Source organism: Phalacrocorax aristotelis, chromosome 2 (genome assembly GCF_949628215.1).
Source record: "Phalacrocorax aristotelis chromosome 2, bGulAri2.1, whole genome shotgun sequence".
Classification (NCBI taxonomy): domain Eukaryota; kingdom Metazoa; phylum Chordata; class Aves; order Suliformes; family Phalacrocoracidae; genus Phalacrocorax; species Phalacrocorax aristotelis.
In genome coordinates this window covers 34,606,922-34,624,581 of record NC_134277.1, presented here as the reverse complement: position 1 = coordinate 34,624,581, position 17,660 = coordinate 34,606,922, and the positions used below count along the sequence as shown (strand labels likewise).

The 17,660-nt window shown below is 39.0% G+C and overlaps 1 protein-coding gene across 2 annotated transcripts in view; it reads left to right on the top strand.

The window, feature by feature from the left end:
* Window positions 1–17,660, top strand: part of MACC1 (MET transcriptional regulator MACC1) — a 35,041-nt gene that overhangs the window by 9,980 nt on the left and 7,401 nt on the right. Inside the window, exons 2-5 of one of the 2 annotated variants that reach the window (XM_075082990.1) lie at window positions 9,440–9,554; window positions 11,837–13,875; window positions 16,267–16,455; window positions 16,805–17,131. In XM_075082990.1, coding sequence (XP_074939091.1) covers window positions 9,440–9,554; window positions 11,837–13,875; window positions 16,267–16,455; window positions 16,805–16,813 — 2,352 coding nt within the window. In that variant the 3' untranslated portion in view covers window positions 16,814–17,131. Of the gene's footprint in view, window positions 1–9,439; window positions 9,555–11,836; window positions 13,876–16,266; window positions 16,456–16,804; window positions 17,132–17,660 lie in introns of those variants that run through there. The other variant, XM_075082987.1, reaches the window with a different exon arrangement.

The window sequence follows — 17,660 nt, the reverse complement described above, 5'->3', positions numbered from 1 at the left end:
TAGTGCCTACTCATGCTACTCCTGAGCAATTGCAGCTCTCTCAGCTGCTTCATCAAATTTTGCCTTCATAAATCAGTGATGTTGGCTCAGAAGGATAAGCTGGAAACAGTGGGGAGGTAGGGTGCCTGTAGCAATCTGAGGGGTAGGGCTGTTAGGAAGAGCAAGCTGGAGCTCTGCTGATGCTTTTGGGGGTGAATAGAGACAATGGGAGATTAAAGTCACCATAGGGATGCCTGCGCCAACATGGGGGATTTCTTTGATTTGTTGTGCAAGCAGTCTATTGATCAATTTTGGAGGCCAGGCAACTGGCTGGTGAGAACCTCAGGAATAGTTTCTGCCTCTGAGCCCTCCAGGGAGGCAGGACAAGGGAATACACATCCTTAAATTCTTTCAGTGGGTAATACTATCTATTGCAATATAACAGTGGTGTTTTCCTGGATGGGAAAACTAGCTTTCCACTAAGGTATTGTATCCAGGCTAATGGTATGCATCACCAGAGGAAGAACTACTACTGGAAAGACAGCTGGACACTGTGATGCAATGAAGAGCGTGAAGGTGGATAAAGTATAGAGGGACTGGAGGAAGAGGAGACTTGGAACAACAATCTTATGCAATCCTTACTTTTGCTTCTGCAAAAGAAAATAAGATAAATCTTTTTTTAATCACTTTTTAGAGTGAGTTTGTTGCTGCTACATAAAAGTGGATGAGATTGGACATGTTATTCTTATTGTACTGAATAGTAAAGAACAAAAATATAGAGGCCCTCTTCTCAACAGGTGGGAATAGGTGGTTCAATCAATAAGCCTGCAAGGCAGCTAGATTTAAGAGCTAAATTTAGACACATAAGGGCATGGAATTGATTGGGAACTTATTACCTCAAATCTTCTTGAACTTGCCCATTCCTTTAGAAGAAGATCCACAGTGATACTGTAGACTAATGAATTTTTTTTTAAAGATAAAATAATTCTTAATTTAGTTATAAAACTACCATCAATACTGGAACCAGCTCTTTCTTGTTTTCATATGTAGGACTTCTTCTTCCTCTGAAATATGTAGTCTTCTGTGATAAAAGAGAGATTATTAAACGGGAACTGATATTGCAAGGCAGTTTATCTTCCTCTGACTTCATTTTTGTTGCTGGATCATTACCATTTAAGAGTCAATCTGGCAGTCATTATTTCAGTAGAAGTATTCTGTTAACAATACTGTTAATAAGAAATAGTTAAGAGTATAACTCAGAGATTAAAATGTCCTTCATTAGTGGAGAAACTATCCATTTAAACAGGAAACCCATTTGATAGAAATAAGGGGATTTTTCTTGTCAAGAACATGTGTAATTAATTGCTAAGTAAAGGGAGAGTCTGCAATATAATGAGAGGTATTGGGTTTGGCTTTTAGAGAACAAAATATGGTTTTATGAATTCCCCTCCCTTCTTCCCTTCAAAATTACAGTGTTATAAATAACTTTATAATATTGGCAGGTGTAACTTAATGGACAACTCAGCTATTATTAACAACACAGGTGCAAATGTTTTAAATGTGATGATGTCTTGCTGCTGCACAAGAGTTCTGACCAAATTGTGGGGACTATAATTGCCATAAAAAGCAACAAAGAAGTGCACTTTCTGCAGTCTAGCTGGGAAAGTGTCCCTGTGATTAAGACTCCCTCTCTGATGCTCTCTTCACTATGTTCCTGAAGTGCCAAGGACTATTAAACAAATTCTTCAGTCAAAGCAGATCAATACACAAAAAACAGGTATCAGTCTTTCCTTGTAAATATTATCACAATCTATCAGAAATACTATTTGTGCTGTTATGTATTCCCTGGGTCTGTTATGTGGTCAGTCAAATAGAGCAAAATGTAATTTGTGGATGCACAAAAAGATTATGCTTACAGTTATTAACTCTCTAAATTAACCTCTAATGACAACCAGAGGAGTCCTTGCCAAATGTATTTACTTTCTTCTACCATATTTAATGGAATTATTTTCTCAACACAGGTGGCTACCTGTTTTATTAAATATTTTTTGTGTTTAGCTGGTCACATGTCACCCATCCTCCATAGTTTCTGCTCTCCCAGTATTGACCTGCCTTTATATTCCCCAGGAGATATGGAATAAGTGACTGGCTTCAGTCCTGTCCCCCTCTCCTACTCCCCATTCATGCCCTACACAACTGGGATTTCTTCTTGGCTAGTTTACAAATTTTGAAAGCTTGCCTGACATAGTTGAAAAATTGCAAAACACACTCTCTGTGTGTATTGCCATGTTAACTTAATTTTTGGTGTGTGTGTTTTGTGGGTTTTTTTTGTCTCCCCCAAGTTAACAAACCAAAGTGGTTCCATATAAAAAGGTCCACCTGGCAGTGCAGGTTTTCTGACATGTTTTTCCTTTCCCCTGAAGCAAAAGTCTGTCGTGGTTATGGAAAGAGATCTTCCTAGTCCCCTATCTCATCAAAAGCACAGTACACTGCGCGTCCCTCGGTATCTTTCTCCAGGCGCTCACCTCAGTTTGCTAAAACCAGAACACCAGAAGTGTAACGGCACCTTGTATGTATCTGGATATCAGGTTCAATTTACTTCAAGGTTCGCATTGCATGTTTTGGCCATAAATCTTCAGTCTACATCTGTCCAAAATAAAGTGTCAGTATCGAGGCAGACTATCTGACAGGCAATTCAGTTCTACAGTTGGATGTTCAAGACGAGGTCCTGGCATAGTGTCGGCCACGTTGCTTTGTTATACGATTTTCAGCCTGGAACAGCATTAAAAATCATCCTGCATATTTGCTGCATATCCAGCTGATACAGGTGCTTAAAATCTGTTGTTAATATTAATTACCATTATAATGTTAAGAACTTGAGCTGTGAGAGAGTAAAATGCTGGTGCTTCTCTGCAGGGGGGTTTCTTGGTGTATTCTGCTTTGCCCTGATGCTGTGCAGAGAGCACGGGTCTTCTAGGATTTCTGTTATCACATCACTGGACCAAATGATACATTTAAATTTTGAAAACCAAGGGGATATTGAGGGATTTTTCCCCTGCCTGTCCTTGGCCCTTAAATGTAAATGTAATTATTTCTATGAAATATGTAACTCTGAAGTGCCTGTTTGTGAGTTCTTAATGGAGAACTACTTCACTACTTGACTTCGATTTGATTGTCTGGAAACTGTTGTCTTTTACTTGCTTTCTGAGTGGATAGTAGATGTGCTACTTTTATATATAAATGTAAGAGTGTTAAACAGGAAGATGTTGCCAAAATCAAGTCTTTGGGACAGAAGAAGCCTCTCTTTTTTTTTTTTTTTTTGCTGTCGTGACCCTGAGGCATACAAAGGCTTTTCTGTTTTTTAAAAAAGCAATTTCCTTTATTATCCTTGAAGTTAGCTCTGAGATTGTAAATCATTCACTACTGTTAATGCTACAGCTACTTCTTTCTCCCACTGCTGCTTCCTGCCCTCAAAGACCACAACTTATATCTGTCCCTCTGCAAAGCTGACTTTTGGCACTATAGGCAGAGACTTGAGGCTTTCCTGGGGAAGAGCATGATAAATCCTATGCAGATTTGGGAGTGCTCTCTAAGACAAGCTAGTGTGCAGGTGTCTAAGGCTTTATCTCCACTCACCACTGACAGGTAAGCTGCTCAGTTAAAGACCCAATGGAGTTTCTGCATGCAGCTTGGATGTGAGAAAAAGTCTGATTTAGTAAAAAGAGAAGAAGAAATCAGGGTAAAAAAATAATATACATCTTTGGAGGTATCCTGTACTTACCAACCCATGATCACAGCTACAGTTTACGAGGATATAAATAAATAGCAGAAATTTTGAGATTCCCAGTAGCTCCCACTTGAGAGATGGTAAGGAAATGAGTTCATAGAGGAATTAAGCTAACAAACTTGCAAAGTTTTCTCTGTTCAGCAAAAAGAAGAAATATTACAATTTGATAGTACAAAGTTGGATCCTTTAATTCAGTCATTAATGATATCTTTACTTTCCATTTCCTCTTCTTTAAAAAGGTATTTAGTAATGTAAATAGAAGGCAACATATTTCTTTTTTTCCTGAGGCCAAAGAGAAACCATGGAGTATTTCAGAGTGGTAGCTGAAACCCAAAAGACAACATCAAAACTTAACTACACATTCTTGAGGCTTCTGGAAAGCAATATTCCCAAATGCAAAGTTTATAACTGAAAATAAATGCTCCAGGCCTTATGATTACAACAAGCTATTTTAGAAGCGTAGATGTGTGGAATGAAAAGAAGGATACTTGACTTGTAGAGGGAGTGTCTATGGTATGTTGTTTTTGCTTGCATAGTGTTCCCCAACCTGGCTGTAAAGCAGTCAGTTCTGGGTCGCGCAGTGCTGAGCAGAGGCTGTAAAAACCCACTTGTGAAGTTGTGGAAATCTACTGAAAGGATGACCCACTTCAAGTCCCATTTTTTAGTGCTGAGACTACTAGCTCTACCCTTTAACGCTGGCTCAGATCAAATATTATAAGCAGCAACTACATCTGTTACAAGCAGCAGCGTAGATACATGTTGGGTCTGCAGAAAGCTTAAACCCTGGGTCCAGGAAGGAGCGTGAATGGCTCCGTGGATCCCACAGGGTGCTAAATCATCAGAACTTTGAAAAAGTAGGCACCAAACTTGGTGACTATTTAACAACAGGGTAAACTAGTAGATATATAGATTGAAAAAGCTTTTCTATCATTATAGGCAAAGTGACAAGTCACAGGTTCACACTAAAACATTAATATTGCTGCCAAGTATTAGTAAAGTAGGCAATATAGGGACGAAATCTTTCGAGGTTGAACATGAAAAGCCATTTCTGTCTCTGTCCAGAATGAGATACAGGTGTGTTTCCTTGACTGCGTCACATGCACCAGGCTAAGAGAAGAAGTCAAAGATTTTATCACTTCAACTGAAGGATTTGTTTGCTATCTTTTACTATCACTAGCTACAGAACCACAGTTCAGCCCTGTAATCAAAGATTGGTAAACTCATGTCCAGCTGCCTGACACCAAACTCTGAGCGGCATAAAGCTGTTTGCTGTTCTAGGCCACGAGTACCAAGGGACTGTTAAAATATGACCTATTACTGTAACTAATGTTTAGCTAGAAACATGTTAATCTGAGACTTGATGATGATGTGTAGTGCCTTATAAATCCATCTGTCTCTGCTGTATTGCTTTCTCTTTAGAATTCCTTTCTTCTCTCTATGTAATAGAATTTAAATAATTCCATATACTCAGTATTTGATCAGATCAGGAACGTTGTATTTAGCATTCTGATGAATATACCTTATTCCCTTTTCAGAATAAACTTGTCAAGTAAGTCTAGCAACCCAACCTATAAAACTAGCAAGTCATCTTTCCCATGACAGCTAAAAGCGAGCCTGAGGGACGAGGCACATCTCCATCACCTGTTTGTGTTTCTTGTCCTGTCTCTGCAAATGCATAAGCTGCATCCTCTGGATATAAAGGCCATGAATCACTGTGAATAATGGTATGGCTGAGTAGTGCTATCTATGTAAGGCGCATGTAGGAGTCCGTGGGGAGACACTGCCACAGGACAGCTCTGCTCTTAATACAACCTGCTTTTGGAGAAGGCTGCACAGGGTTAAGGTTGAATGAAAGGCAAATTGCTAGTGTCTTGCTCTAGGATGTTAATACTTTAAAAATACTGAGGAATGTGTTCTCTCTCATTTTTGAAGGCAAAGGCAGTTGGGAAGTGTTCGCTTTTGAGCTTTTTAAAATTTTCTTCCTTACCACTCTTTTAAGCACAGCAGGACATGTTTTGTTTGGTAGAGAGACTGGGGTGAGGTGGGGGGGAAGTGCACTTGAATTTTAAAAGACCTGGAAGAGATTTTTAGAGGCATCACATGCAGCAAAAATTACATTTGCAGCAAATTTGTCTCCTGATTTCTGTGAAACTGGACTTTCTACCTGAGACTTTCTTCTTCCTCTAATGCGTTTTTCTTCCTCTAATGCATTTTTCTTCCTCTAATGCATTTTTCTTCCTGTGTAATGGTGCTGCAACATGCCTGCCAGCAGCACTTTGGACCCTGAGTCCCCCGCTCTTATGGGCCAAGCGATGCTCTCCAGGCTTGAACAGCAGAGTGCGCGTGGCAAACTGTTTCTTGCTCTCATACAGAAAAATGCCACATCTCTCAGCAGTCACTCAGGTTCAATCACTGGTCACCTCCACAGCTGATCTTTTTCCAACCTCTTCACTTCTTCATTCCCTGCTCACTTCACACTGTGAGCTGACATACCATCAGTCAAATAATTCTTTGCACCATTAAGCACTTGTCAGTTTACATCTTTCTTACTCAGTTGCTACAGAAAATGAAAAGCTTAGCTTCTGATTCTTCCTATACATAATTCCCTCCTTTTGCAGCAAAAGGCTTTCATACCTTTACCCTTTGCTACTGATCAGCATGGCTTTATATCCCACATGCACTGATCTCTCTTCTCTCGTGGATGATCATCCTTCTGGATTTGTCCAGTTAAGTTCCTAATTAATAGGGGTCTCCTAGCAAAAATTTCATTTGAGATGCAATTTTATCACAGGATGTACCCATGGAAAAGGGGAAGCATTGGGTTTTCTTATTTTCCTAGTCTCATACAAAGGCACTGGGGATTTATGCATTCCCGGCACTAAGGCTGGAACACGGGAGAGATGGGACCCAGCCCTGGTGTCAGATCATGTAATTCTGTTCAGGAGGCGCATTTCCTGGTACCCGATGGCATGTGTACAGCTTGTCCCCAGCATTTCCCACATCCCTTGACACGCTGACCAAACGTGGTCATCTTTTGCCCAGGAATGTTTACATCTTCCCCTTTCTCTTGTCCTTTTCTTGGCTGACCTGAAGACATGCCTAAATCACAAGGGCTCCCTCATCATGCTCTCATAGCAAGGAATGTTTTCGGAGGTGGGGGAGCACGACTTATTTTTGAAAGTGGTTTTCCTTTTCAGTATCTGCCTTTTCTGTCTTTGTGCCAGGGTAGCGGTGAAGGTTTTAAGGAGTTCCAAGGGGAAAGTTTTAGGAAATGGCTTATTCTATTTGCAGAAATTCTTAGCATTTATAAAACTTCTACATACAATCTTGTTGTCATGTCTCAGCCAATATAATCACACTGTGTAAAGAGATTGTTTTTCTTTCTCTTTCTCTCTTCCTCCCCCTTCCCCATGGGTTTCCTATTCTAGCCCCTGTGCATCTACTTGCACCCCTGTGCTCTTTCCTCATCCTTACTTACTGCCTCCCACTTCATACAGCTACTGAAATAATTGTGGGTGTTTTAACTATTTAAAGAACTGTTCTTAGATTCATATGTCAATTGATCAATACATCAACAGTCAGGTATATTAGTGCTGGCAACAAATACAGTGGATTTGTAAAAAAGTATACTTACTTTTTGTATATTTATTGGGATTTTAGGCTATGGATACCTTACACTGGTGTGATTAAACCTCCTCAGTCCCTGAAGTAGAAGCCCAAGATAAAAATCTTGCATGTTTATACAATGTATTCAGTTTTTCAACTGAGCAGTTGAAGAGCAATTTTCAGATGCAGCAGCAAAGCAAAATTTATTTCCTTTGAAGAAATCCATACACATTATCAAAGATACTGTCTTTTAACAGAGACAGAAGGAACAGTGGTATTTTTATACAGGTGTGGGATGTCAGATCTTGGAATTACGGTGTTGGGATTAAGGAGGCATTTTAGTTTCCAGTTCGGTTCTGGTGGGTATTAATAGCAGAAGCCACAAAGTATTAGTCTTGGAGGCTAGCTTTCACTGCTGCCTGAAATCAGGACTTCTAAGGCCAACATCTGAGATTTCTTGTAACAGAGGTACCTGAAAGTCCGTACAGCCCTGTGACAGCAGAGCGGCTGGGTGAGGACAGTTGGGCTTAGCCTGACCTCAGCCTGCATCCTGCCTGAGTGCAAATCAGCACCTGAACAGATTGCCATTAGCTGAAGGTAGCTCTTGTGGGAAGAACAAAAAGTACCAATTTACATTTGCCGTGGAAAAAAAAAAGATGTCTTAAACCATGGCATTGTGCAATGGAAACAGACAGCCTGCTTCCAGTTTCTATTCAGTAATGCTTTGATATGAGGTATGCTTCCTTTTTCCCGTAAATCACCTACTAGAACTGTAACCGAAAATTCCTTTTTCTTACAGCCACAGTAAAACCAGACCCAATGCATCTTTTTTCTTTTTTTTTCTTCATTTTGATCATGATAAGCTGACATCTGCTTAGGCTGCAATTGCTGCTGCAGAAGTAGCAGGCTGCAATATTTCAGACTCCTCAACAAAGCCGATTATTGTATCTTGTGGACAGACCCAAAAAAACTTTTGGGTTTTTTTTTCTTTTTATCTGTACTTCTTAATGTATCTATTGCCCATCAACATTTATAGCCCACTACATATAGGATCAGTGAAAGGATTCTGGGAAAGTCACTAAATGATTTCTTTGTTTATAGCACTAATTTACTGAGCTCTCTGGCACAAAAAGGTGTAGAAGATTGTATTTCCTACAGTTTCGCCTTCAGGGACACAGTAACTTCAGCACATAGGACACCCAGTGCTCCTTTGAAGACCTGCAAGTCCTCATTCTGGGCAGCTGAAAATAACATTAAGCAGTGGTACCTTGAGAGTTTCATTCCGCCGTTGCCTGCTTCAGAGCAATGCCCCTCCTGCTCTGCCCTTGCGATGACAGGATTGCTGTTGACTCTTTCAAGCACAGCGTCTGGTTTACAGCTCTTGTGTGGCTCAGTCCACGTGCAAACTGGGTCAAAACCAAACAGGACTTCTTGTATCCAAAACAAGGAAGAGGAGACACCTGAATGTCCTCTCCTGGGCTGCTGCTGTGCTGACACAGGCCCTGCAGAAGGGTACTTTAAGTCATTCTTGTACAGACTAAAAGGAAAATCTGACCTTGTGTTCACTCAAGGAAGAGCATAGGAAGACTGATAAAGCCAAAAGGGTTGGAAATATTTCATATTAACTGGCAAAGGAAGGAATAGATCTAGCTCTTCCCCTTTATTGATTCTAGTCAAACTTATCTGAAAACAGGAATTAGGATGTCTATTTTTTTTAAAAAAAGTTTTTATTCAAGACCTTCTGAATGGAAGTTGTTGTTCAATTGGCTTAGTTCCAATTGCAAGGCATTTAATTATGTGAGTTATTGTACTTCACTGGGGACCGGGGTATTGTATTGTATGTACTGCAGCTGTAGCATCTGGTGGTTTGCTGCAAATTAGATAGTAAGACTCACTCAGTATTGTGATGCTCTTGGGCAAACTCCATAAATTTACTCATAAACCATAACTTCACTTTTTTTTTCATTTTTGTCACATCACAGGAGCAAAGCTCAATTATTCTTCAACACTTTCCCCTTTTTCAAATTGCATATTTGCTGGTGTTTTATATGTTTAACTGTTTCCTAGGAGGCAATCACTTCCAGCAGTGCAACAGATTCCCTAACCAGTGGAGAGATTCCACGGAGCAGGTCAGAGGGGACTTTGATTGATGTGGATGACCGGACACCTTCAGCCAGCTACAGTATGTCTCTTCTGCTAGTTCCTGTACTAAGGCTCTCCACCTAAAGTCTGTATTTCTGCAAAACTCAAGAGTGTCAAGAGCTATACCTACTCTATAAACTCCTGTACACCATTTAAAAAAAATTATTATTATTATTATTTTTGCTTGTGTTTTGCACTCCTCAGGCCATTGTAGATGTCCCTGGAGTCAGAACACAAGAGGCTGTCACAAGATCCCCTAGAAGAAATTTGCTGGCATAAAAGAGAAGACCTCTGTCCCCTCCCATAGCAAATGTGGTTCAGGCAGTTTGGGAGGAAGAGCTGGAATCATTAACCTTATGTGAACAAATGCTTTTTAGGGTATATTTACTGGGAGGCAAGAGAGGGAAGAGAAGAGGGAATTCTTAGTCAAACTACATTAATTTAGGGTTTTAAGAACCAGGAAGGCAGATAATTTTGGAGTTAGCCCAATTTGAAAACTGGAGTCGCAGCAAAGTTGATTTAATCTTCTTGCTATTTTAACCCAAAAGTTAAGAAAACATTCCCCTCCACAAGGTAGGCATTCTCTTAGCCTTTTGTCCAGCAGCAGGTGTGACTAATGGTGAGCCTGGCACTTGCTGTGTCAGTTGGGGAGCAGGAATTATTTCCTTGCTAACCTCCTGCACCCCAGTAATCTGTGCCGTTACCTTGGCATGAGAAAGTGTCTAGTGACACTTGTCACTGATGACTCAGGCTCTGCCAGAATTTTCTGCTCAGACTTTTCCAGTAGAAACATGCCCTTTAGGATGGGGAAACAGACAAAAAAAAATACCCTAATGTTTCTTTTGGGATTAATAAATTTATTTTTTAATAGATAATAATGATCTGGCTGTAATAGCATCACAGCACAAGAAAGCTTTTGCCTGTAGGCAGAAAAAAGGACTTTTCAGCTGGTGCTTGAGCAACCCAGCCCCATCTGGTGGCCCTGGCCAAGGGTGGGTGCCCGAGGGGGAGGAGAATGTCCCTGGGCTCACTCCTTCCTGCTGGCAGCTCACCTGGAAGGCCCTTGTCAAGACAATGCTAGAACCTTGCAGATGGGCAGCTGGGAAGCAGGTAAATTCCACTTTGGTCTTTCCAAACTGAGATTTTTCTGGAACGGTGGAAAAACTTCATGGTTTTGGCTTTTTGTCACAATTAATGACAAATTAAACAAAAAGTACTAGTATTTCAATATTTTTTTTCTTTTTTTGTGGCTGAATGCACTGTCATTCTTGCAATTGAGCAATAATTAGTAAACTTGGGGATGGAAGGTACTATGGAAAGTGTAATAATGAAGAATATTGATATGCTGAAAGAATAGAAATGCTGAATTTTCCATCCCAAAATTAAAATTCTTTGCAAGGAGGTACAAAAAAGGTATGGTGTAACCTCTGTATATAGAAAAATAATGGCAGACTGAAGTAATAGAAACTCTCAGCACAAAAAGTTGCAGATACTTTATCTGTTGCAAGAAGTGTGAGTCTTAACCTATGAACCAGCTTCTGTGAACAGTTATTAATATAAAATATAAGGACATCTTGTCTTCAGAACAAATAGACATTAATGTTAATAATGACTATTTTTATTAGAAAGCATATTGAAATATCACTTATATAACCCTATTTGTCTATTTAAGTGCAATCTTAGAAAAATTAATAGCCACAAAAACCAATTGTCTCCAAATTTCAAATTTTGCAACACCTCATAATTTATACCAATGAATTTTTTAATGGAAAACTAGTATAACAAATTCTACACACACTGAGAGTGTCAGAGTGCCGTTGCCAATTAGATGCATGTGCACTAGCATGAGAAGGAATCCTGAACAATACATTTATTTTTACTGTTTATGGTGTTTGAAAAATGAAATGGTAGTTGTTTAATATTTGCAGAGAGCTAGACACAAAGGAAAGAAATCCATGACATTTTGTAGAAGGCCAAAGATTACTGGAACATAAGGGTTTAAACCTTATGGGACCTTGGCATAGTCAATGCCAATTAATAGTCATAGGAGTTGATAACGATTAGCACCTCGCAGAAGATTCTTGACATCCTTCAAGCACCAGTTTGTTAGCACTCTTTCTATTAACAAAGATTATTAATGCTACTTAGAAATCAATACTGATACTCTTTAAAAACCTGAAGGAGAAATATATAAATGATCTATATGTATTTTAGGAGGATAAATTTAGTCACCTGTTAGCTTAAGAGACTAACAGTTAGAAATGAACAGAATGTCTCAAGTCTCTGTGCTTTAGGAAATGCTTCTGTTTTTTCTTTGAACAGATGTCAATGAAAGCAAATTGGATTTGGATATTGACTGGTCTGATATATTCAAGCATGTCCATGCTGTTTCCAACACTAATCCTTTCTGGAATGAACTGTCAGCCTCCAACCCTTTCATACATGACATAGCTGCTTCAAATAGAAATGAAAATAATAAATACCTTTCAATCTTAAAAGAAAAACCCTATTTGTTCTCTAAAGTTTCTAGCAACAGCGATTCTTTGGCTTCCTCAGGTGATGAGCTAGATATAGATTGTCTTCTAAGAAAGACTTCAGCAAGAAGATCTGGACGTTCCAAGAGTGTCTCTGACTTCCTGGATATTGTTGATAACCGAAGATTTAATCCTCACAAGATAACACCTCCAAAGACTATAGCTTCAGATATGACATGGCTTCAAAATGACCGTGAAGCCTACAAGATGGCTTGGCTGAGTCACCGACAACTCACCCGATCTTGCCTAGATTTAGAAGCCATGAGCCATAGTCCTGGATGGGCACAAACACAAGCTACAGACATTCATGTTGTTTGTAAACTGAGTCATGAAGGGGGTTCAGTACAGCTACCTGACTCAGATATTAACATTCATGTCCCAGTGGGTCATGTATTACCTGGGGAATTCCAAGAAGTTGGTTTAAAGGCTATCCTTGACCCTCCATCATCATTTAACAATGAGCTGTCTAGCACCATAAGTCCTCTCATAGAACTTACGCTAAGCAACCTCAACACAAGGGAAGCCATTTTCCTAGAGGTGAAAGTTGCAGCTAAAGTGAAGAATGATCCACTCAGCCAAGTTATGAGTGATATTGTGTGTTTTTACAGCCCCAGTAAAGAAGGACCTTTTAAGAAGCTAGAGAATTGCTACACTTACCAAGATACTGTACAAGTGAAGCTAACGGACCTAAGTCACGTGATGTATGCAGTGATTGCTGTACAAGCAAACAAAATCCAGCCTCCAGCAACTACTGTCTGGGACTATGTTCATAGAATGGTCTCAGTTGGAATTTATGGTCCCAAATATATTCACCCAACTTTTACCACAGTTTTTATAGTTTTTGGTCATAACTACATTCCAGGAAAACTCACAATTTGTGATATAAAAAAAGGGGGGAAAAAAATGCCTCCTGTTGTGTTTCAGCTGTGGGGAAAACATACATTTCTGCTTGAAAAGCCACAAGATCTAAACATTTCTTTGGTATCCTGTGACCCAGATTTTGAAGTGAAAATGGAAGACCAAAGCAAAAATATTAAAGAGGAGGAGCTGAAAACTGGTGAAATGGTCCGCCAACAATTCCTGTTTTCCATGCTTGGATGTAGGGAGATGCATTTGTTTGTTTTCCTTGTTCAGATTAAAGTCTTAAAAACTAGCCAAGTAATGCAGTTCCATGTTACAACTCCTGATCCAGCTCCAAAATTAAGTGGAATTATCAGTAGGCCAAGGCACTTTCAAAACCGCAAAGAAATCAAGTCTGCACCTTTGCTTTTAATACCAACAGTTAAATATCCAAAGTTTCAAAATAAATCATTGAATGTTAATACTTATGGAGTGGCTTTGAAAACTGTGTTACGTCAAAATAAGATTGACTATTTGTTAGAATATTTTAAAGGGGACACAATAGCACTTCTTGGTGAAGATAAAGTAAAAGCCATTGGACAAACTAAAATAAAGGAGTGGTATGTAGGCATTCTCAGAAGAAAGATTGGTCTTGTACATTGCAAAAACGTAAAAGTGATTTCCAAAGAACAAGCTATGGACACTGCTGATAGTGAGCTAACAACCAGGGATCTTGTTGAACAAATTGCATTACCATTCAAAAAACTGACTTACATCTACTCAGTAGTTCTGTCTACAGTATCAGAGAGTGTTTATGACTGGAGAGCTTTGGCTGAGGTGCTAGGATATTCACACATGTCTTTGGATGACTTTAATGAGGCACATGCTGATAAAGAATCAGAGAGAGTTGCGCATGTTGTGAAGAGGATGAAGGAAGACTGCCATGCTAACAAAAAAAAAAGACTGTTTCTTTATGAGCTCATTGTTGTAAGTATTGCATGAACTAACTTGGTTATTGGGAATGCATTGCCAAGAAACTACTCAATAGTAATGCGTGAATGAGAAAACATAATCGTGCATCCTTGTGGGAACCTTTACATACCTGAACATATTACTAAAATATGTAGACACCTATAGATCAAAAATACATCCAGACTGTCATGAAAATCAATACTTTGATGAATTAATTCTAACACAGCATTCTCTAAATGTTCCAGGAGCCTTTGTAGGTTGACTGAGTTGACTTTTTTGTTTTTAAATGGCCGTGATTGAAGTAGTTTTGTGTTTTGTCATAGAAGCCATCATTGTAAATTACTTCCTTGAGCAATTCAAATTCCCATTGTGAAGGATGTAGTAACCTTATAGTGCGGAAACTCCATTATTTATGTATCTTGTGTACCCTAAGGTGCATGTCTAAGTTTGCTTCGTATTTTTAAAGCAAGGAAATCCTGACCCACATATTGAAGACAAGATTTTCTATCCACATCAACTTCATAGTCAATCTTGTAGTGACCTAAGGACAATATTGCAAGTATTTCAGCACATATTTTCATGGGCCTCATTTGTAAGCCACTGGACAACTTCTATGTGATTCAATACTGTTACATGTGAATCTAAAATGGTTTTATTCTAAATGCTTCCAGGTAATAGGTTGCATTGTTAACCATCTTAATTTACTTACGGATCTGTGTGGAAATTAATTTGGAATTAATTATTACTCAATATAGTCCTTGGCTCTGACTGAAAAGTCTACCAGCCTATTTAGGGTCAGAAAAGAATTAAATTTCTTATATGAAAATACTGTATTATAAGAACGGGTGTTTAAAGATTCACATAGTAGCCTTTCATCTAAAGCCTTTTGACTATCCTGAATTGCAAACCTTAACAGGGTTTACTTCTCATAACTACTCTATTGCCTTTGAAGTGCTGGAAGCAGTTTCAGCAGGAATCAGAAAATTTTGGTAGAAATGTCCACTTACAACTCTTAAGACTGAATTAAACTGTGTGGAATAACACCAAGAAAGTATGAAGTACAGTTTAGTTTGCCGTGTCTCTCTACAAAAAGTGAAGCAGGAGTTAAAGATGAAAATGATCCAAACTTTTCATTGAATACAGTGAAACAGAGTTCACTACGGAACAGGCAAAAGGTGGGGCATAATTAGATTCACAAGATGTCCCATTTTGTTGAGATGTATATGATTTTGAGCTCTGAAGTACCAATACATATCTCTAAAGCTAGATATCATCCATGTCACTTTTGGGTAGAATTTACTGGTTATTTGTTTTAATTAATCTCCCATTTTTACGTTTAATAAGGTTCTTGATTATCAGAGCAAAGACAAACTGAACCACTTTGTCTCCACTTTGCCAAAATGTAGGGGAATTTGGTACTGTACACTGTAGTCTGTTTCTCACTACTGTGACTTCAGTTACCTCCTTCTAGAGAGACACTGGTATGAGGGAGTTTGGGATCTGTGTTGAGTATTTTCTGGTTAGTTACATTAGACAATCATTTTGCCTACCAAAATTTCAACTGTTTGCAATGAGGACTTTAATGGAAAAGTGTTTTACAATTAAATCACATAAATGTCTGATTTCTGCAGAAATGCTTGATATTTTATTAAAAATCAGTATCTAAAAACCAAGGAAAACTTCTGGATTTTGTTCTTGATCTTTCACTGAAAATGTCAACATTTTCAATGGAACATTTTGCTGTTAATTTGAGGAGAAGAAAAAAACCCACCTATTTTTCTCATTAGCTCTTATCCAAACAAATACAGAAAGGAGAATGCAACATATCTGCATTTCAGGGTTTCACTCCAGGAACCATTTTAATTTGCTTTTATTAAAAGCTCATTTGGCATGGGGGAGGCAAGAGTTTTATGCTTGCATTTCTGCTTAATGGTCAACAAATTATCAGTTCTGTGGGGGGAGTAAATCAAAAGGTGCTGGCTAATGTGATCAGTGGTTTTCTGGAAAAGCAGTAGATGAAGGGCCACACCTTAGTATAATGGTGCTCTAACTTAATTTTTAAGTTTCATGTCATACTTTTAAGAAGCTAAATTTCATGTCCCAAATATTTTTGTTGGAGAAGCATATTTTTCCTTCGGTATCCATAAGTTTGGCAAGATCCATGTGACAGTGGAATGCTGAAGTAGGTGAATGCCAGCTTAATTTTTTCTTAGGCTTGTGGGCAGTTTTCCTATGAAACTGTTGGCAACACCTTTTTGTAGGAAAAATGTTACATATTTGTAAGAACACAAAATAGAAAAAAGCCTTCTTGCCTGCTTAAAATGCAGATTAGTGCTATAAAAACAAATGATAATGTTCTGTTTGTAATGGCTGGTGAAGGAACACTAATGAAAATGATTGTTGCAGGCACTTTTGAAAATAGATTGCCAGGGATTAGTGGCACGTCTTACCCAGGACACCATCATTTTGACTTCAGCTGTCAAGCTTGGCAAATACTGGCGGGAGCTTGCAGAGAAGCTAGCCCGACTCACAAAGCAGCAAATCGAGGCTTATGAAGTACCCCACCAAGGGAAAAATGGTACAGTAGCTCTGGAGGTAAGGCTCTGGTGTAAGAGTGTGTGCGCCCTTGCTCATCTGCACAAACTCAGCCAGGGACATTTCTTCTTCCTTGCTTTGTGCGCTTCTTTTTTTTTGCAGTTTGGCCGCCTCATTTAATTTGCAAGCCCTTCGATGCAAGGAATTCTCACCAACTTTTGCTTGCAATTACCTACATATTCCTTTGAGGCTGTTTGCTCAGTGTTATTTTGCAGATTAATTTGCTGTGGAGGTCCTGGTCTCTCTCTTGAGTTTCAGCTCTTTACTCCTACCCCACGGGTCACTTTCAGTTCCTCCTAGTTATCCTGCCCACTTGTTAATCTTACTCACTCCTCTGCTGTCATTTCAGACACAGTGAGGAAGACCATCCAGTCCTTGCAGGAGCCACTTCAAATCACCTTCAGCACAGCTTTTTCTCTTCCCACTGAAAGGAAGCTTAGCTCCACCATTGACACTTTTCTCATCTGTGCCTGTGTAATATTTGTCATCATTTAGCTTAAGTAGCTTGACAAGAGGTTGGAAGCTCTGATACCAATTCCACTTCTGTTGTATTATATGAACATGGCAAATATATGTTTTAATTTCATAGTTTGTCGGGCAGGTCATGCTATTTGTTCTCCTTTGTAAAGCACTCTGCTTATACAGAAGTATGAGTTCTAAATAAAAGTCAAGCCATATTCTCTGATGTGTTTCAGTGCATATACACCTAAGGAGCAATGTAGGTGTCTAATTATATATATAATTATATTAATTATTAACAAGTCACATAAAATTTTATGTAATATATTATTTATTAATTAAAATGATACAATAATATATATTAATTATATATAATTCCATAATAATTATTTATTATTGACCTCTCATGCTCTCATGCTATTTGAGGTGCCCAGAGGTACCCATGGCATCCATGCAATGTCAGCTATGTCACAAGACTGAGGGTAGGCCCTTGTCCATGCCTCTGAGCCAAGGGCCACCCTATGCTCCTGGCACCTTTGTCTAGGCAGCCAAGTTGCTTCCTGCAAACTGTTCCTCCTACTTTAACAGTGAACATGCAGTAGAGCCACTGTTTCCCACCGAGTTATGTTCCAATGACTTCTAGGTCCCAGAATGGATTTTACCATGAACATCCTCTTTTATAAACATTGCTGAATGATGCTCAAGCTGACCTTTCTGCCTTGAGTGCTTACATTCAGGCTCAACTC